Genomic DNA, 22312 nt, shown 5'->3' with positions numbered 1-22312 from the left:
TTTATGGAAATATAATGAACTCGTTCTGACCAGTTACGGCGCGCGCCATTTCTCTGAACATTTTATAATATATATAAAATAACATGCGGGATCTTCGTATTTTGTATCTTTAAAGAAATGATGGAAATGTAGTTTCTCCTTACAATATCAAGATACCTTACAGAAATCAAGTGGTGAGAGTAAACTGATCGATCAACAAGGTTTTATGTCTATCATTAAGATATAGCAAATCTATATTTTAGCGCTAAATATTTCTGAAATAAACTTTAAGCCGCTCACCTTTGGAAAAGAAAGGATATCTGGATAGTTAGGAAACCGAAGCAAGATATGAAATTATCTGTACAAAGAAAAGACAAATACAAAGAGTTACTGCTGGATCGAATATTTAAATGATCGGTTTAAATAGTTATTAAAAAAATCTAAAGGATGGATGTTGGATTACAACTTGCTCGTAAGATCTTCAGTAAATGTTGGAGCTCCTCGCATATCATTGATAAGAGCTTAGTGGTTTTAATCGCGCTTTGACCGATTTTTTAGACTTTCAAGTCACAGAAGTGAGGAATATTTTGCTTTTCTTTACAATATCAACATTTCATCCAGCGAATAGGTGGCGAGAATAAGATACAATACCAGACTCTCCCTAATGACTAGCAAAGTCATGTAAAGGAGCTTAAAGGGAGAATTGCTTATAAGATAAACATTTGTTAGATTGTTTGAAACAATAAAAAGTCATACATCATTAAATTTCCCCATCATCACATCAGCTACTCATAAAGATATTTCAATTTTCTTATGACGGGAAAAGAATTATTGTTGCTAAATTTAGTTTTTCAGCTGTAAAGCTTTGAAAAAATAAACATGGGCTGTTCAGGGTGCTAGTTGTTTACGTGATGAGACTGATTGCAAGAAACAGATAAATGCAAGTTACTCGGTTAAGAACAAAGTGCTGAGTTTGATTGGTTAATAACATCACTGGAAAAGTAAGTCTACGACGTGTAAACATTACTTCTTACTTACGCCATCAGGTGCATTGTACATTATTTTGGCTTTTTCTTTTTTTCTGCCAGAATTTGCTTTTCTTGAATTTGATTTCTGTTGTGCCTGATTTCAGGCGGCGAAAATAGTTTTGAAAACGAGAAAGGAAAGAAAATTTAATTTTTCATTTGGCTTCTTACCCTCGCAAAAAGAGGAGTGTCTTGTTTAGTATTCTGACCGTATCACTTGGAAACAAGGAAAAACCAGAAACTGAAATCACCAGAAACCAGCGACTGAAACAATGCTTCTGCTGCCAAAAAGGATGATGACAACAGCTAGTGTGAAAAAAAAAATCTAAATCGGGAAACCTTATACAGCTTTCCCATACAAATACAGAGAAAATATTCCATCTTTAATCTCATTCTGTCACTCACAGGCTGACTTTTAAAAAAACTATTCAACTAATATCAAAAGTTGGTTTTTCTTGATGTAATACTATATTCTCTTAAATCATTCACAACAACATCATAGCACTTAAAAAGGAGAGTTAGAAGTTAGATCATGGAATACAAAGGCTTCACGTTGGATAAACCGTTTTATTTTATAGACTATTTAGGCAAAAATTTTTTAGTAAAAAATCTTTACCAAATCTAAGATTTTTTCGAGGTTACAAAAATTTCTCTGCCATCGAATGTTCATTGCAAAACATTTCAGTTTGTAAAGCGGGAAAATATTGTTTCTAAATCGATACCTTTTACTGCTCACCTTCTAAAAGTGTCGTGACAAGTATTCTGATTGTGTGACTGATAAAACCAAGGATGAGAAACTGAAATAAAACGTTCTCTGCAAAACAAAGATAAATGCAAATAGCTGATGTAAGAAAGAAGTGAAACATTGATCGATAAAAAGAATAAATAAATTTTTAAAACAAAGAGGGAACAACGGGTAACAAGAGTAAAGATTAAGTTCAATTTGATAAATAAAAAAAAAAGAATGGCCGTTAAAGAAACCCAACTTCCATCGCTTTCCATCTTCTCTTTGAATTAAACGCGCAAACAGATTTTCCCACCATGAATAAATATGAAATTTAATTCGGTGTGCGATTTGTATGTACATCTACGCTATGCTACCATCGACACTGAAAAGCTTTAACTACCCACGGCGATGAGGGTAAAAAGATTAGACGTTACCCAACCGACATTTCACAAAAAGAATAATGGCTTCAGATATGCCGAATATTTTCAGAAAAATATTTTAATTTCAATTGGCCGTATTTCACCCATTTCTTACAATGGTATCGCCAACAGCATTACTTTTCCCGTCTTTCTGAACTGATTTGAACGTTGTTTTGCCAAAGATAACGAACAAAACGTAACTACATTTCACATTTGTAAACTTCTAGGGAGTTTTTGACACATGCATTTTGATCGTTTATCCAGTCGTTCGACATTAATTAATGAAACAAATTTGATTCAGCTCGGCAGAACCACCGAGTTAAAAGCCCTCTAATTCTTACTATGCCAAAGATTTTTAATCCTTGTGATATAAAATGATCTTTATAATAAAGATAATTTTTGCAGAACTACGTTCTTCTATAGCAAGTCATAATGTTTCTCATATCAATCATTTCATTATCAAATGTCTTTGTAAGGATAGCTCTAATTACAAAGGCATCAAAATACGTATTGTAAAATTGATAATATAGCCCATTCGAATGATGAAACATCTTACTCACCACGAATTCAACTTTGAATGCTTTGTTGCTTTGTAAAGTGAAGCAGCCAACTTTAGAATTAGAATCAGCAGCATATGTCTATTTTAGTTAGATTACAAGTGGCGAATCTCAGCTCACCTCTGAAGGGCAGAAATTGAAGGCTCTCCCCTCCAACCACGTGGTCTGGATACTCTGTTGATTACTTGACTCAACTGAAAGCCCGGGGGGAAGAACTCCACCTTCAATATGATCAGAGTGGGAGGTGTACCTCTTGAAACCTTCAGTTTATTTACATCGGTCTTCCAACAGCTCCAAAGGGGAATTCATCATTGCCATAAAGTTGCGTTACTTAAGAAAGTGCGTCACGCCATTGTGAATCCTTTTAATGGTGCAAAGAATTTCCTTTAAGTAGATGGAAATTGCTTTACAAAGCTGACAAAAAAATTAACGAAGTAAAAATAAAACAGCGGAGAAAACGGATGGCTGAACTTGGAGGAGATTGACGTGGATTGAAAATGTCCAACCAAACCATAGCCGTCAAAATGACCGGAACTCTTTCTTCGGGCTTAAAAAGAAAATTTGAGGACATAATGTGCGATGATAAAGCTACAAGATGATATATAATTTGATGTGTACACAAATATATATAAAGGAAGTCTGTATATTGATTTTTCGGTTTTACAGTGCTCGATACGTAGGAGTAGAGCGCGATATATGTTGCGATGGGGAAAAAAACAGAGAGACTATACTTTTATCCCTACAAGCCTGTTTCGTGATTGCTCACTCATCAGGGGATTTTATTGTTAATAATATTTTAACCTCGTTAATATACTTCACAAATTTGCATAATAGACGTGTCGGTTAATTTCGATGCTCAGTTCGATTGTTACGCAGTAACGCTTTGTTTCTGTGGCAGCATGAGGACACGAGTTCATTACGTTTATTGGATAATGATAATTCGGGTCTGCAGATGATGAGTAATTTTTCTTTGAGGCAGAGGTTGCATCTTTTGTTTGCGCTGTTGTAGGGTGATCTTGATGAAAGGATGCGCAATGAAATAAAGTGGTTTATGTTATTTTCTTTTAAGGTATGTTTGCTCAGTTCGGTAGAGTTTCTGTGTTTTGTGTGTCGGAATGATGCGGTGTGGTTTCTGTATCTAGTCTTGAAGTCGTTTTCTGTAAGTCTGATGTATGTTTCAGTGGTGTTGTTGTCCTTACGTGTGACGGCGGCTTGGTAGATTAGAGATGATTGCAGGCAGTTTCCGTTAAGTGGAAATGTGTTCTTCTGTCGGCAGTTGCAAGTTTTGGTGTCTTTTGGTGTTAGCTGCGGTGTCTTTGATGTGTTTGGATGAATTTAGAATGCGTTTGTTGTGGTTGTCGATGATCTGTTTGGTGTTATTCATGCAGCTGTAACTGATCTTGATTGTATTATGATTAAAGATTTTTCTAAGTTTGTGGTCTTTCGGGACGTGCTTGTCTACTAGGGTAAGGAACTGTGTCCGATATTGGCGCTGATGTTTTTGCTGAATGGGGGGTTGTACCAGAGTATGATGTTCCGTTGTCTGTTTTTTCGTTTGTCAGTCGTAGGTGGTTCGTAGTGTAGAGTGTACCTGTATCTGCATTCGTCGAGTGCTTTTTTATAACAAAGGTCAACTTTAAAGGCATAGCCTTTTCATATGCCTTTAAAGTTGACCTTTGTTATAAAACGGTCAAAAAGATACATAGTACAATTAATTCAAGGGCTCACAATGCTCATCATAACACGAAAGGGAAGGAGGAGGGACGGCAGTCTAGCTGTGTCAGTGTGAACTTTAGATTTTCGAAGAAAGCAAAGCGATATGATTTTTTTGTGCAATTTTGGGAAATAGTTCATCAGAAGGGTTCTTTGGAAAAATGAAATAAATTATCAAATTTTTCATCGGACGATCTTGATTGTACATGTGACACATTAAAATTTTCCTGATTTTCCCCCCCCCCCCTCCCCCCCGCGGTAATCTAATGATTCCCCCTCCTCTGCATGATCCTTACATGATCCTCTCCCCCTCAGGTGATAAATAATGACCTGGTCCCTTAGAGTTTTGTGATGTTCTATCTTCTCTTGATCATCTTTTCACTTCTTTTGTATCAAATGGGGAAACCACGTTGATTGCGTAATCTTTACCACTACTGTTATAATTATTATCATTTGATCATTATTACCTTATTATTGATTCATTACAATTCTTTTTCTACATATTCATACGACGCCTAGTGGTGTGTAGGACGTGTGTGTTTCATGAACCTACCAATGGCTCACCATGAGACAGAGCTGTCTTCAGCTCAGTGATAGAGCTTCGGGTCACGCAGTCCAAAGGTTTAGGATTTCTTAAATCTCAAGAAACTAATGAAATGAATTATTTATCAAGACCATTAAAGAGTATGGAAGACTGAATTTATTAATATTTACCCTGACCAAAATTTACCGACGCAGCCAAACGACTGTCGGTTTCTTCGGAAAAATGGTCAGCGGCTCTTTCTCCTATCAGGGCAGTTGACTTTATCAATAACACCAGACTTTGGAAAAATAAAAAATTTGGGCCAGAAAAAGTCCAAAAGGTGGTGTTTTGTTTTAAAAAAGTCACTTTATCTTTTTTATTTGTTATTTTTTATGACTTTTAGGTTGAAAACAGACATCTGAAGAGCTGAGATGAACCTCGATACACTTACGCTATTATGCTTATCATTATGCATGCAGGAAAACATAACTCATTCCCTTGACTCTCAACGACCCTTGGTTATTTTATGCTATTAGCAAATTTGGGCTTTTTTTCTGAAACTTTAACTAAAATTTCTTCACAGTTAAATCCCATTTAATCCCATATTTTATATGATATGACTGAAAGTTCTTTTCCCCTGATTTGAAGTGTTTCTCAGCTGTAGCCAGTCGTATGGTAAAGAATAGGAACAGAAACTATCTTTTGTTATATATGTTTTATTGATTTACATTAAAGTGGAAAATTTATCATAAGAGAATAATATTTCAAGACATGGAACAGTATTGGAGGTTGCATTGTGTAACATAAGTATTATACACAATACTGAACAAAAATAAACAAATGAATTGTTACGTGCAAATTCACTTTTAAAGAACACTTCATTGACGTTCTTGAATAAGAGCCCAGTCTTTGTTCGATTCTAAGATTCTAAAAAGCATTATGGGAAAACAAAGTTAAAAATGCTGTTTTAGTCTTAGCATGAAAATCATTTATATCTGAGTCTTTTCAATGGACTTTGCAAAAGAACACAGCCCAAGTCTTAACATTAATTTAGGCACATAAAAAAAAACAAATGAAATATTCAAATTTGTCAAAGTTAGATTGAACATGAAAGATTGCGAATTGGAGAAATACTAAAACTTTAAGTATGTCTTAAGATGTGACGAATTTTTGAGTCCTTTTTGATTCTTTGGAGTTAATTTGATGCTTTAGTTTACTTTTGTGCCCGCTGCAGATTTTGAGCCAAGCAAATGAAGGAAAAATGTTTAACAATTTCCTGTACATTACCACGAGACTGGAATACGCCAGAACAAAGACACTTCATTGCATTGTGAACAAATCTTTTATTTACCTGTTTCTGTGGTGTAACTCCTTATCCGTTCTACTGATAAGCAGCTGATTAGATGCGTACAAGATGATAATAGGACATGTCATTTAACAGTTTACTTAAATCATTAATTTTAATTGCTGATTATAGAAAATAGCTTTAAAGCTATTATTTTACAATGAAATATTTATATTTGAGTCATCTGCTCTCACGTTCATCGTAAACACAAACACATTTGCAAGAGGATCTCACGGGGATTAACTTTTAGCTGTAAAACGGCCACACAATTTAGCCGTTAGGCGTAAAAATTGACAAATTTTAACCATTAGTCGTAAAAAGAGTAAAGCGTATGTTTTTTCTTTTCTTCAGTGTGTCATTTGGTTCACATATAAACGTTAGCCGTAAAAGCTTTCAACCCATTGAGACTCTCATGCCATCGTAAAATACAAAAAGTGACACGAAAGACTTTTAACATTTATACTTATCAAACAAAATATGAAAAACCGAAAAACAACGGTTGAAAAAGAAACAAAATTCGCTCAAGCTGGGCCTTACTTATTGTGTTGGCTTTTACACAATGCTGGCTGCCTCATAAGGTCGCTTGGCTGCTCTTTCATTTACGCAGACCCATTCTGCTTTTTTGCGGCTTCAGATTTTTTGATACTGTTGCGCGGTTTTTGATTAATGTTAGTTGCTCTATAAATCTTTGTACATGCTTTGTTTACAGTGGAAATTATCATCAAGGACTAAGAAATATTTTCAATGGAGCCATTCCTGAATTCAGAGGAAATCAACTTACCATTAACAGGTTCGTAATCCACAACATACTTTCATTCCATTAAGATGACTTTATAAGCTAACCTTTTGTGTCTTTTGTGGATCATTGTCCTTCAGTGTGTCATAGGTCCTGCTCAGACCCAGTGAATTTTAGTTGTTAAATGAAACGAATTGTTGTTTTTGACACCAATCTGTTTCTCAGTTTTTGGTGAGACGGCTAAGAAAACAGGGAAAATCGATCCTTATTACCGGAACTACGTTGACCATGAACTGTATATCATTATCATCATCATCATCATCATCATCATCATCGCTCGTTGCGCCAGGAGGCGGATAAGGCCGTCACATTGTCCGCTCAACTCCCGCCCTCTTGATCTCTGCTGTTTCAACTACTCTCTGGTTTGTCATTCTTTGCTGCCATCTAATCCTCAGAATCCGTCTTAGGCATTTACATTGGAAACTGTTCAGTTTTCTTTCATCGTTCTTTGTGATCTTCCATGTTTCACAACCATATAGTAGGACCGGTCTGACTAAAGTCTTGATCTTGGTATCTTGGCTGGAATATCAAAACGCTGACCATGAAGTAACGAGTATTATTGTAGTTTTCGAAACAGACACTGTTGGAGAACATCTGGGGGAATTAAAATAAAAGGTTCGATAAATATATATATATATATATATAAATATTATGAGAGGGAAAAAGGGACGCAACTACATTTCCCGACAAGCCTGTTTCGTGAATCGCTTCACTCTTCAGGGGTTCAGTGAAGCGATTCACGAAACAGGCTTGTTGGGAAATGTAGTTGCGTCCCTTTTTCCCTCTCATCATATTTATTCTGCTCTGCTTCAACGTATTGAGCACTGTTCCACGCGAAAATCGACTTGCAGACTTCCTCTATATATATATATATATATATATATATATATATATATATATATATATATATATTTATATTTTTAATCTTCAAGAGTCAACGTTTTCCCCTTTTCGCGTTGCTTAATCCACACGGGCTAATAGTAAGTCGAGAGCAGACTGGACTCTAGCGTCGTCTTCCACCATTTTTCTTAAGTCAGCTACAGTCTGCGTGTTCTCAACTCCCTGGGGGATTTATTCCGTGTTTATTTCTCCTTCGATATCGAATAGATGAGGCCGGATCCTTATCTGGTTCATTTGATGACAGAAATGCTTTTGAGTGCCACGCTGGTAAAACGAAAAACGCTTCGCTCTAGCATTGATTTATATCTACCTTAGGAAACCCACGCGTCTCAGAATGTTTATTTGCATTAGTTAAAATAACATTTTCCTTGTTCCACAAGAGGCTTAGCAGATATAATTTTCATGAGATTAAATCATATTGATAAATTTTTGCGGAGAGAAATGTTTAGACAACGTTTTATAAATAAATTCTATAAGAAATTTGACGTAAGAAAAATCTGAATAAGGAAAAATTTCGTTCTTACTAACGGTGTTCGACTGTAATCGAACTGCTTGGTGTGTTTGGAATATATTACATTTTTAACTTTTTTCCTAAATAAGAATTAATGACGACTCTCTGGAGGGCGTGGAGGTGACATAACAACGGAAGCAGCCACGCAGCCATTTAAGGTCAAATTAAGGTGTCGCGTATCACAACAGACAGAGATAATATGAGAGGTTGGGCAGTTGACAACCGACTCTCCCAAATCATTGCACGAAACGGTTGGCAGAGTTAGAAGCATATTTCACGATCTTTCGAATCGCGCCAGTTAACATTCTTGTTCATTTAGAGGTTTTGAATAAGATGAAATACATCCAGAGTTTTTTGATATTACTTTTCCTCCATTGCAACTTCGCATACGAAGGTAAGATTATATTATTTTTGTAGACGTTGGTGATATTTCTAAACGAAGTCAATCCTTTTTTTTAAGAACAGCGTATAACAACTAGGAATGTTTAGAGTGTTTTACAGTATGGAATGGTCTTGTGATTAAGTAAAAAAAACGTCTCTTTGAAAGAACATTTGGTGAACTAATGCCCATGGTTATCGTCAGATTTACGAATTAAAGTGTCGCTTCTGATGACATTTTATACAGCATTAACTCTCTAAATTCTAAATGATATTGGTACATGGCGAAGTTGCCTAAATAAGTCATCTCTACGTCATCTCCTTTAATTAAAAAATATTCTTGTTTCCCTAAATATTTGCCATTGATAGTCTTCCTCTCACCTATTATCAAGTGAAAAGTAAAATATAATTTTCTCAAAATAAGAAAAAAGAGAGAAGGGGACATATTTGAGGACACGATCAGTCTTTTTTTTTGTATTCATAATTTCCCGCGTAAAACCGTTAATTAATTTTGTCAACTGTGACAACTACAAAAAAAGATACTTATTTCAGTGTCAAAGTGTTTTCAAAGATAACTCAAAGATTCAAGTGGCTGCTGACTTCAGATTAAACCTATAACAAGAGAAATAATACGATGGATTTGACAACGGTCAATATTCCACTGTGACTGTAGCACAAGATTGGCTTCACGGTACAGTCTATAACACTGCTATCTATAAGATGAACAAAATTCGATATCACGTGAATTAATTAAATAAAATTCTCGAATCTTATTTTAAGATAAACCACAACTTTTAGAGATGTAAACTTAGTCTACGATAAACTAATGGACGTTCGTTGAGTGATACGATGACTTGACCATTTTTTGCTTATAATACTAGAAACATTGCCATTGTTTATTTATCTATTCATTTGCTTATTTATTTATTTTCGGCAATCAAAGAATTATATCGTAAGCACTCCACCAAAGATGTGCGTGATTCTCACCGTCACGCACAAGCGGGAAGCAAGACTTCTTATCGATCGCATATTATGGCATAGGTACACTTTATAGAATGAATTCTTATTTTCATTTATAATATAAGTACACTTTGGAAACAGGATTAGAATATATAGACAATTATCGTATCTGCATTCATCCAATAGCGTACTCGATGTCGAATTTATGTAGTTTGCATTACACAATCCCCGAATTAGTGCAAGATTAATAACGTTTAATAATAGTTAATTACATTAATGGTTTATTCATAATATCTCCATCAAATGAACATGGCTCTTAACCTGTAAATATTTTTTATAACTATAGTAATGATATCCTACCTGTAAAAACATGATTTGCATGTAGTCATAAAATTTTAAAAAATTTTAAAAAATGATAACAAGTACGAAATGACAAATTGATCGCTCATAAACTTATGGATATGAGGTTTTAATCCTTCGGAGAATCATAAGGATTGATAAAAGAGTTCATATCTAAATGATTCCGACATTATCCAACCTATTGCAACGATCTTCAAGCCACTGAGCATCGTGGAGAAAACAATAACAGGTGAGGTTGTGCCTTCAAATTTAACGTGATCGCATTTATTATACGCAAACCAGGAAGAATTTCAGTCATCGAATGGCCCATAACCTCAAACCAGTGATGTTTGAGATGTCGAAAGTGAGAGGATACTGAGATATGAAATTGTGGTACTCTAACCACTTGAAACGTCCTGTGAATTTTTTTTTCTCTTTTTCTTTGTATTTTTTTCTGTGCAGACCAGCAGCAAATTAAATATGAAACACTTGGGTGTTTTAAAGACAGCCAAGTCGATCCCAGACCCCTACCTGAATTACTAGCAGACTTAACTAGTGAGGTGGACTGGTACGACCCCAACAAGGTTATAAAGAAGTGTGCAAAGCTGGCGAGTGAGAAAGGTTATACCGCGTTTGGTCTTCAGTTGTACGGACAGTGTTGGAGTGGAAAAAATGCTGCTAAAACATATGACAGTGACGGAGTATCAAGCGGATGTGGATTAGGTTTAGGAGGCAGGGAAGAGAACATGGTGTTCAAAATCATCCTAGATGGTTAGTTCGTAACCTTATTGAGAATTGAACATGTTTTGGGAAGATTTTAACAAAGGCAGTTTTCCCCATGTATGGCGAACAACGGGACGTGATTTACAAAAATTCACCGATGGAGGTAGATCTCCATCACTGTCATTAATCATTGTTTTGGTCTACACTATACCGGGCCCAAAAAGAATTTAGTTAATTTCTATCAAAATATCAAAGTAGAAGAAAAAAACTCTTGAGGCACGATTTTGTCGCCACGGTTACTTGGAGGTAAATAATACTTGCTGATCACTTCCGAGCTGGCCAATCAGCGCATGAAAAATAAAACTTTGGGACTGTGTGATAAATACTAGACCACACTGGTGAAAGGGCAAAATTATAAGGTAGAACTATTGGAATTGATCAATGTTTCGCTCCGTTTTATGTTTTTAAATGGCGGTTCCATATTCTCTACCTGATCCACAGGTACGTGGCAAGGTGTGAGAAGTTGAAGGCTTGGAGTTCGTGTAGTAACATTGGAGAATAGTTTATGTTCATAATAGTGGCGACAAATTTTGACATAATCTCACAATTTGTGTTGTTTTTTACTTCCAAGAACCTACAACTAAAGTACCAACTACAGAACCTGTAACGATCGCTCTAGGTAGGTTTATTTTATGACTCAGTGTTCTTGCCCGTTGCTCGCAATAAACTTCCAATTAAGAACCTTTCATTACATTTCATTTTCATTTTAATCATTTCATCTTGTTTCATTTCATCTCATAATTTTTTCAAAATCATTCATTCTTTATCATTCATTCATTTTTTTTTTCTGCCATGAGGAGTTGATGATAATCCATAGATATTCCTGAAACTAAAAATCCAATCATCAAAGAACAAACATAAGTATAGAGGCTCTCCTTTTCCACAAACCGATGTAGGAAACGTTTAAACTAAAATTAAAATTTTCAGAGTTCGTTACCTACATTCAAAACTATTAAAATTTCCCGTAAGATAGAATCCGATCCATAAAATATACTCAAATTTGTTCACCTAAAATGTGTTGTTTCAACTGCAGAGTGTCAGAACTACATCACTTTAACTTCTATCAATCGATCTGCAACATTCAATGAGCCATTAGGCTTATGTGATGACAAATTGCAACCAGGATGGTATAAGTTCTCAGGACGTGCTGGGGATAGAATGCCGACTTCGTGTGTCCCTGTACGTCACTGTGGTACCCATGCCCCGGGATGGCTCAACGGTCCTCACCCTGCTGTGCATGAAGGGGCAGTGAGCCGTGACGTGTGCTTTCATTGGAGAAGTTGTTGTTCCTGGCGGAATTCTGTTTTGGTGCGTAACTGTGGGGCGTTCTATGTCTATTTCCTTTCCCCGACAATGACATGTAACTTGGGCTACTGTGGCAATGGTAAAGGTACGGTTAACTAAGGACAGTTGATAGTATTATGATCGACCACACCAATCGATGTAAAACCGACTTAACCTTGTCTCTTACTTTTTCTTTGCTCTGTTATCTTCCTAAGGATTCTTATAACAACTTTACCTGGCTCAACAATACCAAACTACTGTATTTTTAATGCATTTTCTCCATAGAAAATACTGTTCCAGCATTCTTCCCTTGCATTTCTTTGCCTTTAACGCCCTTCAGTCAAACGACTCCATAGCTACTTTGATTAATACATCTTTCGAAATTACCTAGTTCCAGAACCGACAACTCCGCCCAAAGTAACGACAGTTACGACAACTGAACTAGGTAAGATGGAATTTTTTAACATTCATTCAAAACTGAAAGCGTCACTTTGCCAGACTGAGTTAATCAGTTTCGTGAAGCCTAGCCTATGAAATGTGTTACTTCAATCGAAGACTTTTTTCTTCGTAAACCTGTCACTTCTCCTCGAGTGAAAAGAAACCTAAAAGATAAGCAAATGAAAGAGTTTTGGAGAAATGATCTAAGCTGAAGATTATTTGAAAAAGTAAGTCAAGAATTCACTAACAGCTTCGCACTCAATATCAAGTCGTCTTTTCACAGAAACTACAACATCCGCACCGACCACAAAACCAACAACGGGACTAAAAGGTAAACAGATGATAAAAGACTCCTGTCGCTGTTATGATTATTGTTTTTGCCATTGTCGTGGCTGATGTTGTTGATTTTGCTATGATTGTTATTGTTTTTCTTCTTCTTTGGGTAGTTTATTAATTGAACAAAGCATAAGAATGTTTACTGTTGAGTTTTACGGTGGTATTCGACTTTCACAGAAAAATTTGAAAGGAATTGTCAATATCAAGGCTTGCAGATAAAATTGGCCGATAATTTAGCCAAAGTTACGCGTTTCACGTCAAGTCCTGTTTTTCCACAGAAACTACGACATTTGCACCGACCACTAAAACAACAACGGGACCGAAAGGTGAACAGATAATAAAAGACCCCTGTTATTGTTGTTGTTGTTGTTGATGTTATTGTACGTTGTTGTTGCTACTTAACCCTTGTCGTTGTTGTTGTTGTTTTCCTTCCTTTTCTCCTTAGTCCTCTTAATATTCTTCGCGTAGCTAACTGATTGAAAATTAGAGGACACGAATCTTTTCGCTCTTACTTTTTACGCAGCATTAGGCTTCAAAAGACTAAATTAAAAATAAATCTACAAAATTGAGGCTTATTTGACATAACGATCCAAGAATTCCCTCAAAGCTTCACATTTTATGTCAAACTTCTCTTTTCACAGAAACTACTACGTTTGCGTCGACCATTAAGACAACAACGGGACAGAAAGGTAAACAGAAAACACAAGAATCTTGTTGTTGTTGTTGTTGTTATTGTTTCCCTTCTTGTTCTTCTTTCCTTTCTTCAACCTCTCGTTGCGTAATAATTCAACAAGGAACGCCAAAGAATCTTTCCGTTAGCCTTAACCCCGGTATTGGGCTTTCAAAGGCTGAATTGCTTCGTACGTTTATTTAATGCTATTTTCAATCACGAATACTTGGTCCGACGAAGTTCCTGAAAAACATTGTCTACAATGGCACTTATGTCTTTTTTTAAATCCTATCATATTTCTGTTGAAAATGTGTTATTACATCCCCATTTTTACAGAAACAACCACCCAGCTGTCAACCACCGAAACTTCGGCTACTTCAGGTAATCTAAAAGAGACATCTTTCCTGAAGTGAACATCATATGTAAACCATCTACGCAGCGTTGATGTTGTTGATATTGTTGCAGCTGAAAAAGAGAGTAAGGTCAGAATCATCATCGAGGACATAAAAGAATTTTCAACTTTGTTGAGCGTTGAAAGTAATCCACGATTGCTTTGGTTTCGCTTTACTTCGCTTTTTGATCGGTTAAGAGAGTTCACGCCACCCTCTTCAATCAGAATCATAACTAAAAGCAATCGCAACTTGGTCACTAACTTGAAGGTCAACTGTGACACTTTTTCTCCCTTTTTTTTTCTCTTTTTTCGCTTCTTTAGCTCCCACAACTGGGACGACCTTGATGACAAGTTCTGGTCCAACTTTTCCAACAACTCCTTCAACACCTTTAGGTACGGTTTACCTTTTTCGCTTGCTTCTTTGTTTACAACACTGGTTTGTTATCCTTCATAAGAAAGCTACACGTGGTTTTTGCTTTCAGTTATCACTGCGCACTTTGATTCGGGGTTTTTTTCAAAGTCTCATTTTTTTTCCTTATGTCAATAAGAGTGTCTAAACTACAAATCCCTGAACGAGTCTACCAGAGCTGTAACATATTCAAGCAAGAACCGTCAAGCACTATGTGACAACAGACTGCCAAAAGCCTGGTACAGATTTAGTGGAGGAGCCGGCGACAAGATGCCTGAGCGCTGTGTAGACAAATTTAGCTGTGGAACCCATGCTCCAGGCTGGTTAAGTAAAAGTCATCCTTTAGTAACAGAAGGGGTTGTTGACGCTACAGTTTGTTTTCACTGGGGATCAACCTGCTGTTTTTGGTCATCCCAAGTCAAAGTTCGGAATTGCGGGGGGTTCTATGTTTACCAGTTGAAACAGACTCCTGCCTGCAGCCTTCGTTACTGCGGAAACAGGCAAGGTAGAGAAACAATAACAGAGAAACGCTATGTATGGTTAACCGCAACGATAAAGCCCATTGAACCATAGGAATCAGTTCCATTTACCGGGTTGACTAGATTATTGCTCCTACTAGATGGGGTTCATGGCAGGTTATTGCATCTTATTAACCTACGTATCTCGTGAAGTTTCCTCCTTAAAATTACCTGGTACCTGACATTTATACCCTTGGTTAGAGGAAGGTTCCGTGAGATTAAATCTTTATGCAAACGAATGCAACACAATTATTTAACCGAAGCTCAAAAGTGAACCTTTTCTTCTGGAGTCCTGGGCGCTAACCTCTAGCTAATCAAACTAATACGTCTCACATACTTCATAATTCACACAGGCTTTTAGAGGATATGATGCTGGCTCATTATAATAAACATTGATCTTTTACTCAATTCATCTCCTCTCAATCATTCTGAATGATCCCTTAATCCGGAGGTGGACGCCATAACCTTCAAATAATTGTTAATCTCGGAGCCAGATAGTAGTTTATGTTATTTTACACACAAGATAACCAAGTCAGTAGGTATAGTATTGATAACTATATCCGACCTTCTTTGACTGTAATTTGGTGCTATTAACTGGGTTGATAACTTAAATTTCCTACCATAGAGAGTTTCTGAAGCTGCTGTTTCGAGCGTTTTACCCTCGTCAGAGCTTAGAGTGTGTTAAGCGAAGTAGGCGGCGGGTTTTTTGGGCTAGCTATGAATCGTTCCCTTTCTTCAATTTTTCGTGTCACTGTTTTACTTTAGAGCCAATGACGAGTACGCCATATCCATCGACGACCAAAGCGCCTACAACCCCTTCACTTCCTCCTGGTAAGTTACCCTTTACACCCTAACATCAGAACGTATATTCTTCATACTCATCTTTATACATTTCTTAAGGTGCTGACAATGAGAATTTGCTTAAAAATGAAGAGCTTCTTCAGTTGGTGATCATGTCCTTTATTCTTGTGACCTTAATGTTTGATTCAAGGGTGATATTGTGAGGAGAAACTGGATGCTAATCACTTTTAGGGTAAAGAGTTAACGCGAAGAATATCGTGTACGGTGACGTTTTGGCTATTATTGTACCGAGGTGTGTCCTTACAAATTGTTATCTTCACGCTTGACATTTGACCCTTTAACCCCTAAGGGTGATTGGAAACTAATTTCTCCTGGGCAGATCGCCCTTGAATCAAACATTAAGGGCTAAAGAAGCTCTTGATCGTTGCACGAATTCACCTTGACAGCTTTTTAGGAAAGATATGTTGAACAGTATGGAGAATATGCTTACTGATGTTAGGGTGTGAAGGGTTAAATTAATACGTTTCTTTGTCTAGTGTCTCGCCAGCGAGCGAAATACCAGAGAACCAACCGTTTGAACTTGAGAATTTATTCTGAAAATCACAGAACGTACACATATCTGTCCTTTCTCTTCTGTTCAAAGAATGTTCCAGATACAAGGTCATTAGTGATGCAGATCGTTCACAAACCTACGAATACAAGAACGTGCAAGACGCCAAGCCCATCTGTGACCGAAGGCTTCCCAAGGCCTGGTACCGATTCTCAGGATTGGCAGGAGACAAGATGTCAAACGAATGTGTCCCTCCTTATCACTGTGGGACCCATGCCCCCGGTTGGCTGCTAGGAGCTCATCCAGAAGTGTCTGACGGAGTCGTAACAAGAACAGTGTGTTTCAGCTGGCGAAACAAATGCTGTAGATGGCGCAGTCAAATCTCAGTCAGAAATTGTGGTGATTTTTATGTGTACAAGTTACAAAGAGCACCGAAATGTAAACTCCGCTATTGTGGTGTTGGAAAACAAGGTACGACAACAACACCAGGGCCAACAACGAACCCGATTCCAACAACAATCGGTAAGTGTGATGTTGTACTGTGTTGTTTAATATTAATGTATACAAAAAGCAGTTATACTTGTCCGTAACAAAACCGAATAAAAACACGTCACGGTGGCGTTTTTCTGTTTGTTTGATTGTTTGTTTTTGTTTGTTCTTACGAAGTAAGCGGATCAGCCGATGAGGGCAAAAGAAAATCACCGAGCAACCGACAAGAACTCGGAGTAAACTCTTTATTTACCGTATTTCTAGCGCGGATAAGCGTGAGTGCGCATGACCTAATAGGAAAGGCGCGACTGCTCTTTGTCTTTTATGAAGGTCGGGCGTATTTTGTGGACCAATCACAGAGGGAAGTGAAGCAAAACGAATGTGACGGCGGTTTGCTCTCGACCTGTATTGAAAATTGCTCCGTTGCTGCAAAATGACCAAGTTGCAGTTTTTTTTTTCGAGTACTGCGTACTGGTTCCGTTATAAAGCAGAATAAACAAGGGAAAAAAAAGGAAAGCGCTTATTTCCAGTGTGCGCAAAAAGTTTTAAATAACTAAATATCATCACTCAAATACATAGGAAGCCAAAAAGCAGAAGTACACAACTTTAGATGAAAGTTTTATCTAAAATGCACGATAAAATCATAATACAGTTATCATCATTTACGAGCAAAACTTTCTTGTGTTATAAAACTGTAATGTGGTTTGATGGGCAGAATCTTTGAACATCTGAGCATCTTGATTGCTTAGATCAGCTTCTGCAAGTCCTGAATGAGCAAAATGAGATATTCATGGTCTCAGTTAGAGGCGTGTATTGATCTGGCTGGGTTTTAGCAATGCTGTATTGATATAAACAGTATAAAAATAATTTTCAAACGAAATTACAGGGAACAGGAAAACGGAACTTGTTGAGTGTAACTTAAATTGCATGTTAACAATCGCGTTACGTCAAACTGAAAAAATTCCTGAGTGATGTAAATAAGAACTCATTTTCTCTTCCTCCGAGCGTTAAAGTCAAGAAATCCAAATGTCAATGACCGAAGTGCTTGGTTGCACCTTCAACAATTATTGTAAACACACCTGTGATCTTATTCAGGACGCTTACCATCTTTCAGCAGAAAGTACAAGTTCTTTTGCAGTTCGTGTATAGGAAAGCTATGTTTCTGACATCTGAACAGTAAGGGACTAAAGCCGCACATATGCGAGGTTTAAGATCGATACAATCTGAAAAAAAAAGTTACGTGGAATCATTCGTAGGCCTGCTTTTGTGTCGTTAAAGTTCTAACCTCGAGGCTTAGTTTTTACACTTGAACAACTAATGATGAACTAAAAAAGACATGAAAACTAGCTATTCTGAAACTTTTATAGATATTATCGTTTCAGTGAATGAGCGCAAGGCAACTCTTGATTTTCGCTTTTACTTGCTGCATACAGGGAACATATAATGTTTAATTTGTTTACCAAAAACTCGCAACCAATTTTCGGGGCCAATTTTCTCCTTGATAAACTAATCCAAGTATATTACAAAGTAATCTTATCTATACATTTAATTTTTTTTACCAAGCAAAAAGTAATGATCTGATTGCTAGGCGAGATGACTAAAGCGTATCAACTTTGGCAGTACGTTAATTGGGAAGAAATTAAACTTAAACGTTAAAAATTAAAAGCGTTTAAATGAAAAAAAGAAAGATTAAAGAGAACACACTGCATTACTGTATTCCTCATGGTTTGTTTTCCACGTGTAATCCCACGTGCTAGGCACTTTCCATTAAAAAAAGAAAAAAAAAATGAGAATTACCATAGTCATCGCTGACATGTGCAGATTCCTTTTCCTGGATTTCAGCGTTTGAACTGACGTGCTTTGACATAAGAATTATTGCGAAAAGAACTCCAAAGAAAAATTGCATCTTAAACATATCTGAACAGCTATTTGACAAGGTGCAATACAACGGTCAGAATTAGAACTTGCAGTTGAACTGAAGAATAATGCTTTATTTCTTTTATAGTTCATAGGCTTCTCCTGATTGAGATAATATGTACTTTGCGGTAAAGTTGTCTTGTTCACATGTGGCTTGGCAATTTAGACGAAAGAGATTCCGAACACGTGTGGCAGCTGGCAAATAATGTTAAATTTTTTATCCAATTTCGCCATAATATCTTTTCTTGTATTTTGCTGAAGTTAGTACGGCGTACTCAAACAATCGAACTATATTTTGAAACGATATTTCGCCATAACACAACAAATTTCTTACAAAGGTTTCAAGGGTAACCTTGATGAGTTTGAGATCCCGCCGCCATATTGGTTATTAAAAACCTTATCACATTTTACATTAATTTAGATTTTATGTCTATGATTAGATTTATAAAATATGTAAGACATGCGATTTTTCAATTTTGTACCACTCAACATGATCGAAACTCGATAAAAATTAACCGCAATCCTGGTGTCCCCCGTCTGCTGATTTGTATTGATAATTATCTACTCCTCTTTGGGGTGATATCAAAATTTGTTTAATGATTGAACCTAGCTTTCTTACAGGTTATGCGGTTTTTGAAACACACGGGAGAATCATATGTCAAACAAGGCTGATAAAGAGAGCAAATGCGGTTTTATTTTGCCTTTTATTTTTCCCTCCGTTTGTCCAGCATCTGCCGCAAATAAAGTATTTTGTTTGATTTGAACTTAGATTATAGGCGATATAATTTTAAAAATTAATTCTTTTCAACAACTGTCGATTTCAACACGTTTTGGTGAAACTGTTTTATTATCATGACGTCTCTTCGCGCGAGGAGGTGAAATTATACAGAATATATAAAGGAAGATCTGAAAATCTCCTGTCGTGAACAAAAAGGTGCATGTAACTTGCGAGCAGGCCGTCACTATATATTAGCACCGCAGGACGCGCGTGTTTTTCCGTTCGCGGAAGATTTAAGACGAATCGAGGAGAGGTTTGCAGCTGGTCTGATACTAAGAATTTGCGCTAGATCTCTTACCAGCTCGCGTAGCTTAAGGCTTCATACTTTAATTTTCTTCTGTTGAAGAAACGCCCGTGTTGAAGCGCTGATAATGAGCCCATGCTCACAGGCTACATAGAGAACACGATCTGTGGAGCTGCCATGCGCAGCTCGGAGTAGAAAAGCGATACATTACTTTTCAAACTTGACTCTGCCTTTTTTGTTTTCTGTCATTGCATATTTTATAAAAATTATCATTTTATTAATTTCCTATATATTTACCTACGTACTTCTTTATTTACTTGTTCATTTATTGGTTTATTTACTTATCCATACTTTTTTGGCAGCTAAACACCCGTTTATCGTTATATGTATCCCGCAAAGAATACCACGCAGGGATGAGGCGTTCCCTTACAAATGTAATTACCAACGTCTCGAATCTGTCCAGAATGTGCTGAATAACTTTCAACTGCTCCACAAGCGAAGAGGTGCAGCAGAGAAGCGAGCCCAAGGTGAGTAACGTAATGGTGTCTTCAGATATGAGTACGAGGATAAAATAATAATGAAGAAAGCTCAACAACTAAAGCTGAAGTTCTTTTAAGCTTGACAATGGCGTGGGAGATGCGGAAGTCGTAAGGTTACGCTTGTTATACCACGAAGGAAAAGAGAAAAAGGGAAAAAAACAACAATAATTCATGTACCTTTTATTTCAGCTTACCCTCCTTTCATGGTGATGTGTTTAGTCGACTCTATGCACGTGTTCATTCCACGGAGACACCTGCCTCGCTCAGTAGATCCCTGGCAACTTCGCCTCGATGATGAGCGATGCGGAGTGGCGCAAATGAACGATGAGCATGTCATGCTTCAAACACCGCTGGAAGGATGCGGAACAACTCGCAGGTACAATTGTATTTGTACAAGCAATGAAGAGGGGTTAGAGTCAATAATCAAAGCGATTTTACTGTTTTGACCAAGATGTAAGAAGTAGTTTTTTTTAAGTAAATGGAGGAGAGAAAAATTTCGAGTCGGTCCGTGACTCGTTTTGTACTCGTGTACGTTCAAAAGTCATACTTTTATCCTTCAGAGGTATGGCGTTTTTGCCCAAAGCTCCACCTTGAAAAATTAATTTTCGATAGCATTCTCTGATAGTAACCGGATGGTGACCACATTTTTCCTCAAAGTAGTATATATTTTCCATACCATAAGTACAAACTTAAAAAAGAAATGAAAGCTAACTATTCTGAAACTTTTATAGATATTATCGTTTTAGTGAATAGGCGCAAGGTTACTATTGATTTTCGCTTTTTCTTGCTGCAGACAGCGAACATATCATGTTTTTCCATACCATAAGTACAAACTTAAAAATGGTGCTATCTTTTTTTTTTCGTTTTGTAGAACCTACGAAAAGTCAGTGTCATTCCACAACAAAGTCGTGGCTCAATCTGGAATGGGATTTTTGGATCTGCCGTTCCAATGCAGCTACGAAACTCTTGATTCGGCTAAGGACCTTAACCGCTTTGAACCATTCTTCAAGCGAGATGAGCCAGAGACGGGGCCAAATCAAGGTGATTAATGGAGCCTCCACATAGGGAGGAGCAAACAGTGTGTTAAAGGCTCGTACGATTACAGCGGAGCAAGAGAATTTTTCTAAATATTTCATTCCAGTTGGGTGAAGGCGGGCAATGCATGACCTAATACTTAGCGCGACGGAGCCACCCCCTCCCCACCCCTCAAAAAAAAAGACAAAGAAAGAAAGTGACCCACATGCTCAGTAACATATAAGATGGTAGTAACTAGTTCTAACTAATATGACCTTTCTCTTCTACGCGCATATTTCCCTCTTCAGGACCCATTTCGAAATCCCTCGTAAGTACACGAGATCCTCCCCTACTGAGTCGCGTTTGTTATGTATTAATTGACAAGTATGCACTGAAAAGGGGGTGAATAATGGTGGATATTTACCGAACCTCAAAGCGGCAAGGTAAATATCCAGATTAAAATACACTGATGTGAAAAATTGTTTCAGTATATGTCACACAAATACCCGAAAAAATAGTCGGAAATTTAACTCTTGACGTAAACAGTACTGATATTCACTTCCGAACTAGCCAATCAGCATGCGCGAAAAACCCAATTCACTGGTATGGTATTAACTAACAACAAATTGTTTTTTCAGGCCTCGACTCTACACCGATGAAAAAATGAAAAATCCTGTTGTTATACAGAGTTACTAGAGTTACCCTTAAAACATGTAAAGAGATTTTATGGATAACAATATTATAGAAAAAACTGTGAATAACTGACATCAGAGATTTCCCGCCATGCTAGATGCGGGCATTCAAGTTATATGTATTATTTAGACATTTTTAAGTTCTTTTAGTCATGGTTTTTCGCCGAGTTTTGTTGCTACTGTAAGTAATATCATAAAGGACTATCATTCTCGTGTTGGTAGAAGTTTGTTTACCAATAAAGACAATAACAAAGTTGTACGGTTTCGTGTTTGTGAAAACGTTACAA

The 22312-nt window shown here is 36.9% G+C and overlaps 1 protein-coding gene and 2 long non-coding RNA genes across 3 annotated transcripts; 1 reads left to right on the top strand and 2 right to left on the bottom strand.

Annotated features, from left to right (window-relative positions):
- Positions 1-1210: 1210 nt before the first annotated feature.
- LOC149046497 (uncharacterized) lies at positions 1211-2789 on the bottom strand. The gene is made up of 3 exons (XR_016186363.1): positions 2711-2789; positions 1741-1818; positions 1211-1285 (listed from the first exon to the last, which is right to left on the bottom strand). It is a non-coding gene; the product is annotated as an uncharacterized LOC149046497 (long non-coding RNA).
- Positions 2790-8676: 5887 nt separating this feature from the next.
- LOC113679362 (uncharacterized) lies at positions 8677-22274 on the top strand. Its single transcript, XM_089205602.1, has 17 exons — positions 8677-8889; positions 10635-10943; positions 11527-11574; positions 11989-12345; positions 12631-12684; positions 12961-13008; positions 13292-13339; positions 13655-13702; positions 14020-14064; positions 14396-14467; positions 14623-14988; positions 15767-15832; positions 16446-16874; positions 20143-20307; positions 20509-20695; positions 21191-21360; positions 21972-22274. Exons 1-17 carry the CDS (start codon positions 8829-8831, stop codon positions 21998-22000), a joined length of 2502 nt encoding a protein of 833 aa, XP_089061728.1. The 5' UTR covers positions 8677-8828; the 3' UTR covers positions 22001-22274.
- On the bottom strand, positions 17447-18828 carry LOC113679367 (uncharacterized). Its single transcript, XR_003446992.2, has 3 exons — positions 18639-18828; positions 17946-18064; positions 17447-17607 (listed from the first exon to the last, which is right to left on the bottom strand). It is a non-coding gene; the product is annotated as an uncharacterized LOC113679367 (long non-coding RNA).
- Positions 22275-22312: the final 38 nt, after the last annotated feature.

This window comes from Pocillopora damicornis, chromosome 4 (assembly GCF_964200805.1).
Source record: "Pocillopora damicornis chromosome 4, jaPocDami1.2, whole genome shotgun sequence".
NCBI classification, from domain to species: Eukaryota; Metazoa; Cnidaria; class Anthozoa; order Scleractinia; family Pocilloporidae; genus Pocillopora; species Pocillopora damicornis.
The sequence above is the reverse complement of the archived record's forward strand: the minus strand, read 5'-3'. Positions and strand labels throughout refer to the sequence as shown.

What these genes read in the sequence shown, in the direction of transcription:
- LOC113679362 (XM_089205602.1), top strand. Translation starts at nt 8,829, where the DNA reads ATGAAATACATCCAGAGTTTTTTGATATTACTTTTCCTCCATTGCAAC. An exon ending in ACCAACAACGGGACTAAAAG is followed by an intron (nt 13,009 to 13,291) that starts GTAAACAGATGA and finishes GTTTTTCCACAG; the next exon opens with AAACTACGACATTTGCACCG. An exon ending in AGAGACGGGGCCAAATCAAG is followed by an intron (nt 21,361 to 21,971) that starts GTGATTAATGGA and finishes TTGTTTTTTCAG; the next exon opens with GCCTCGACTCTACACCGATG.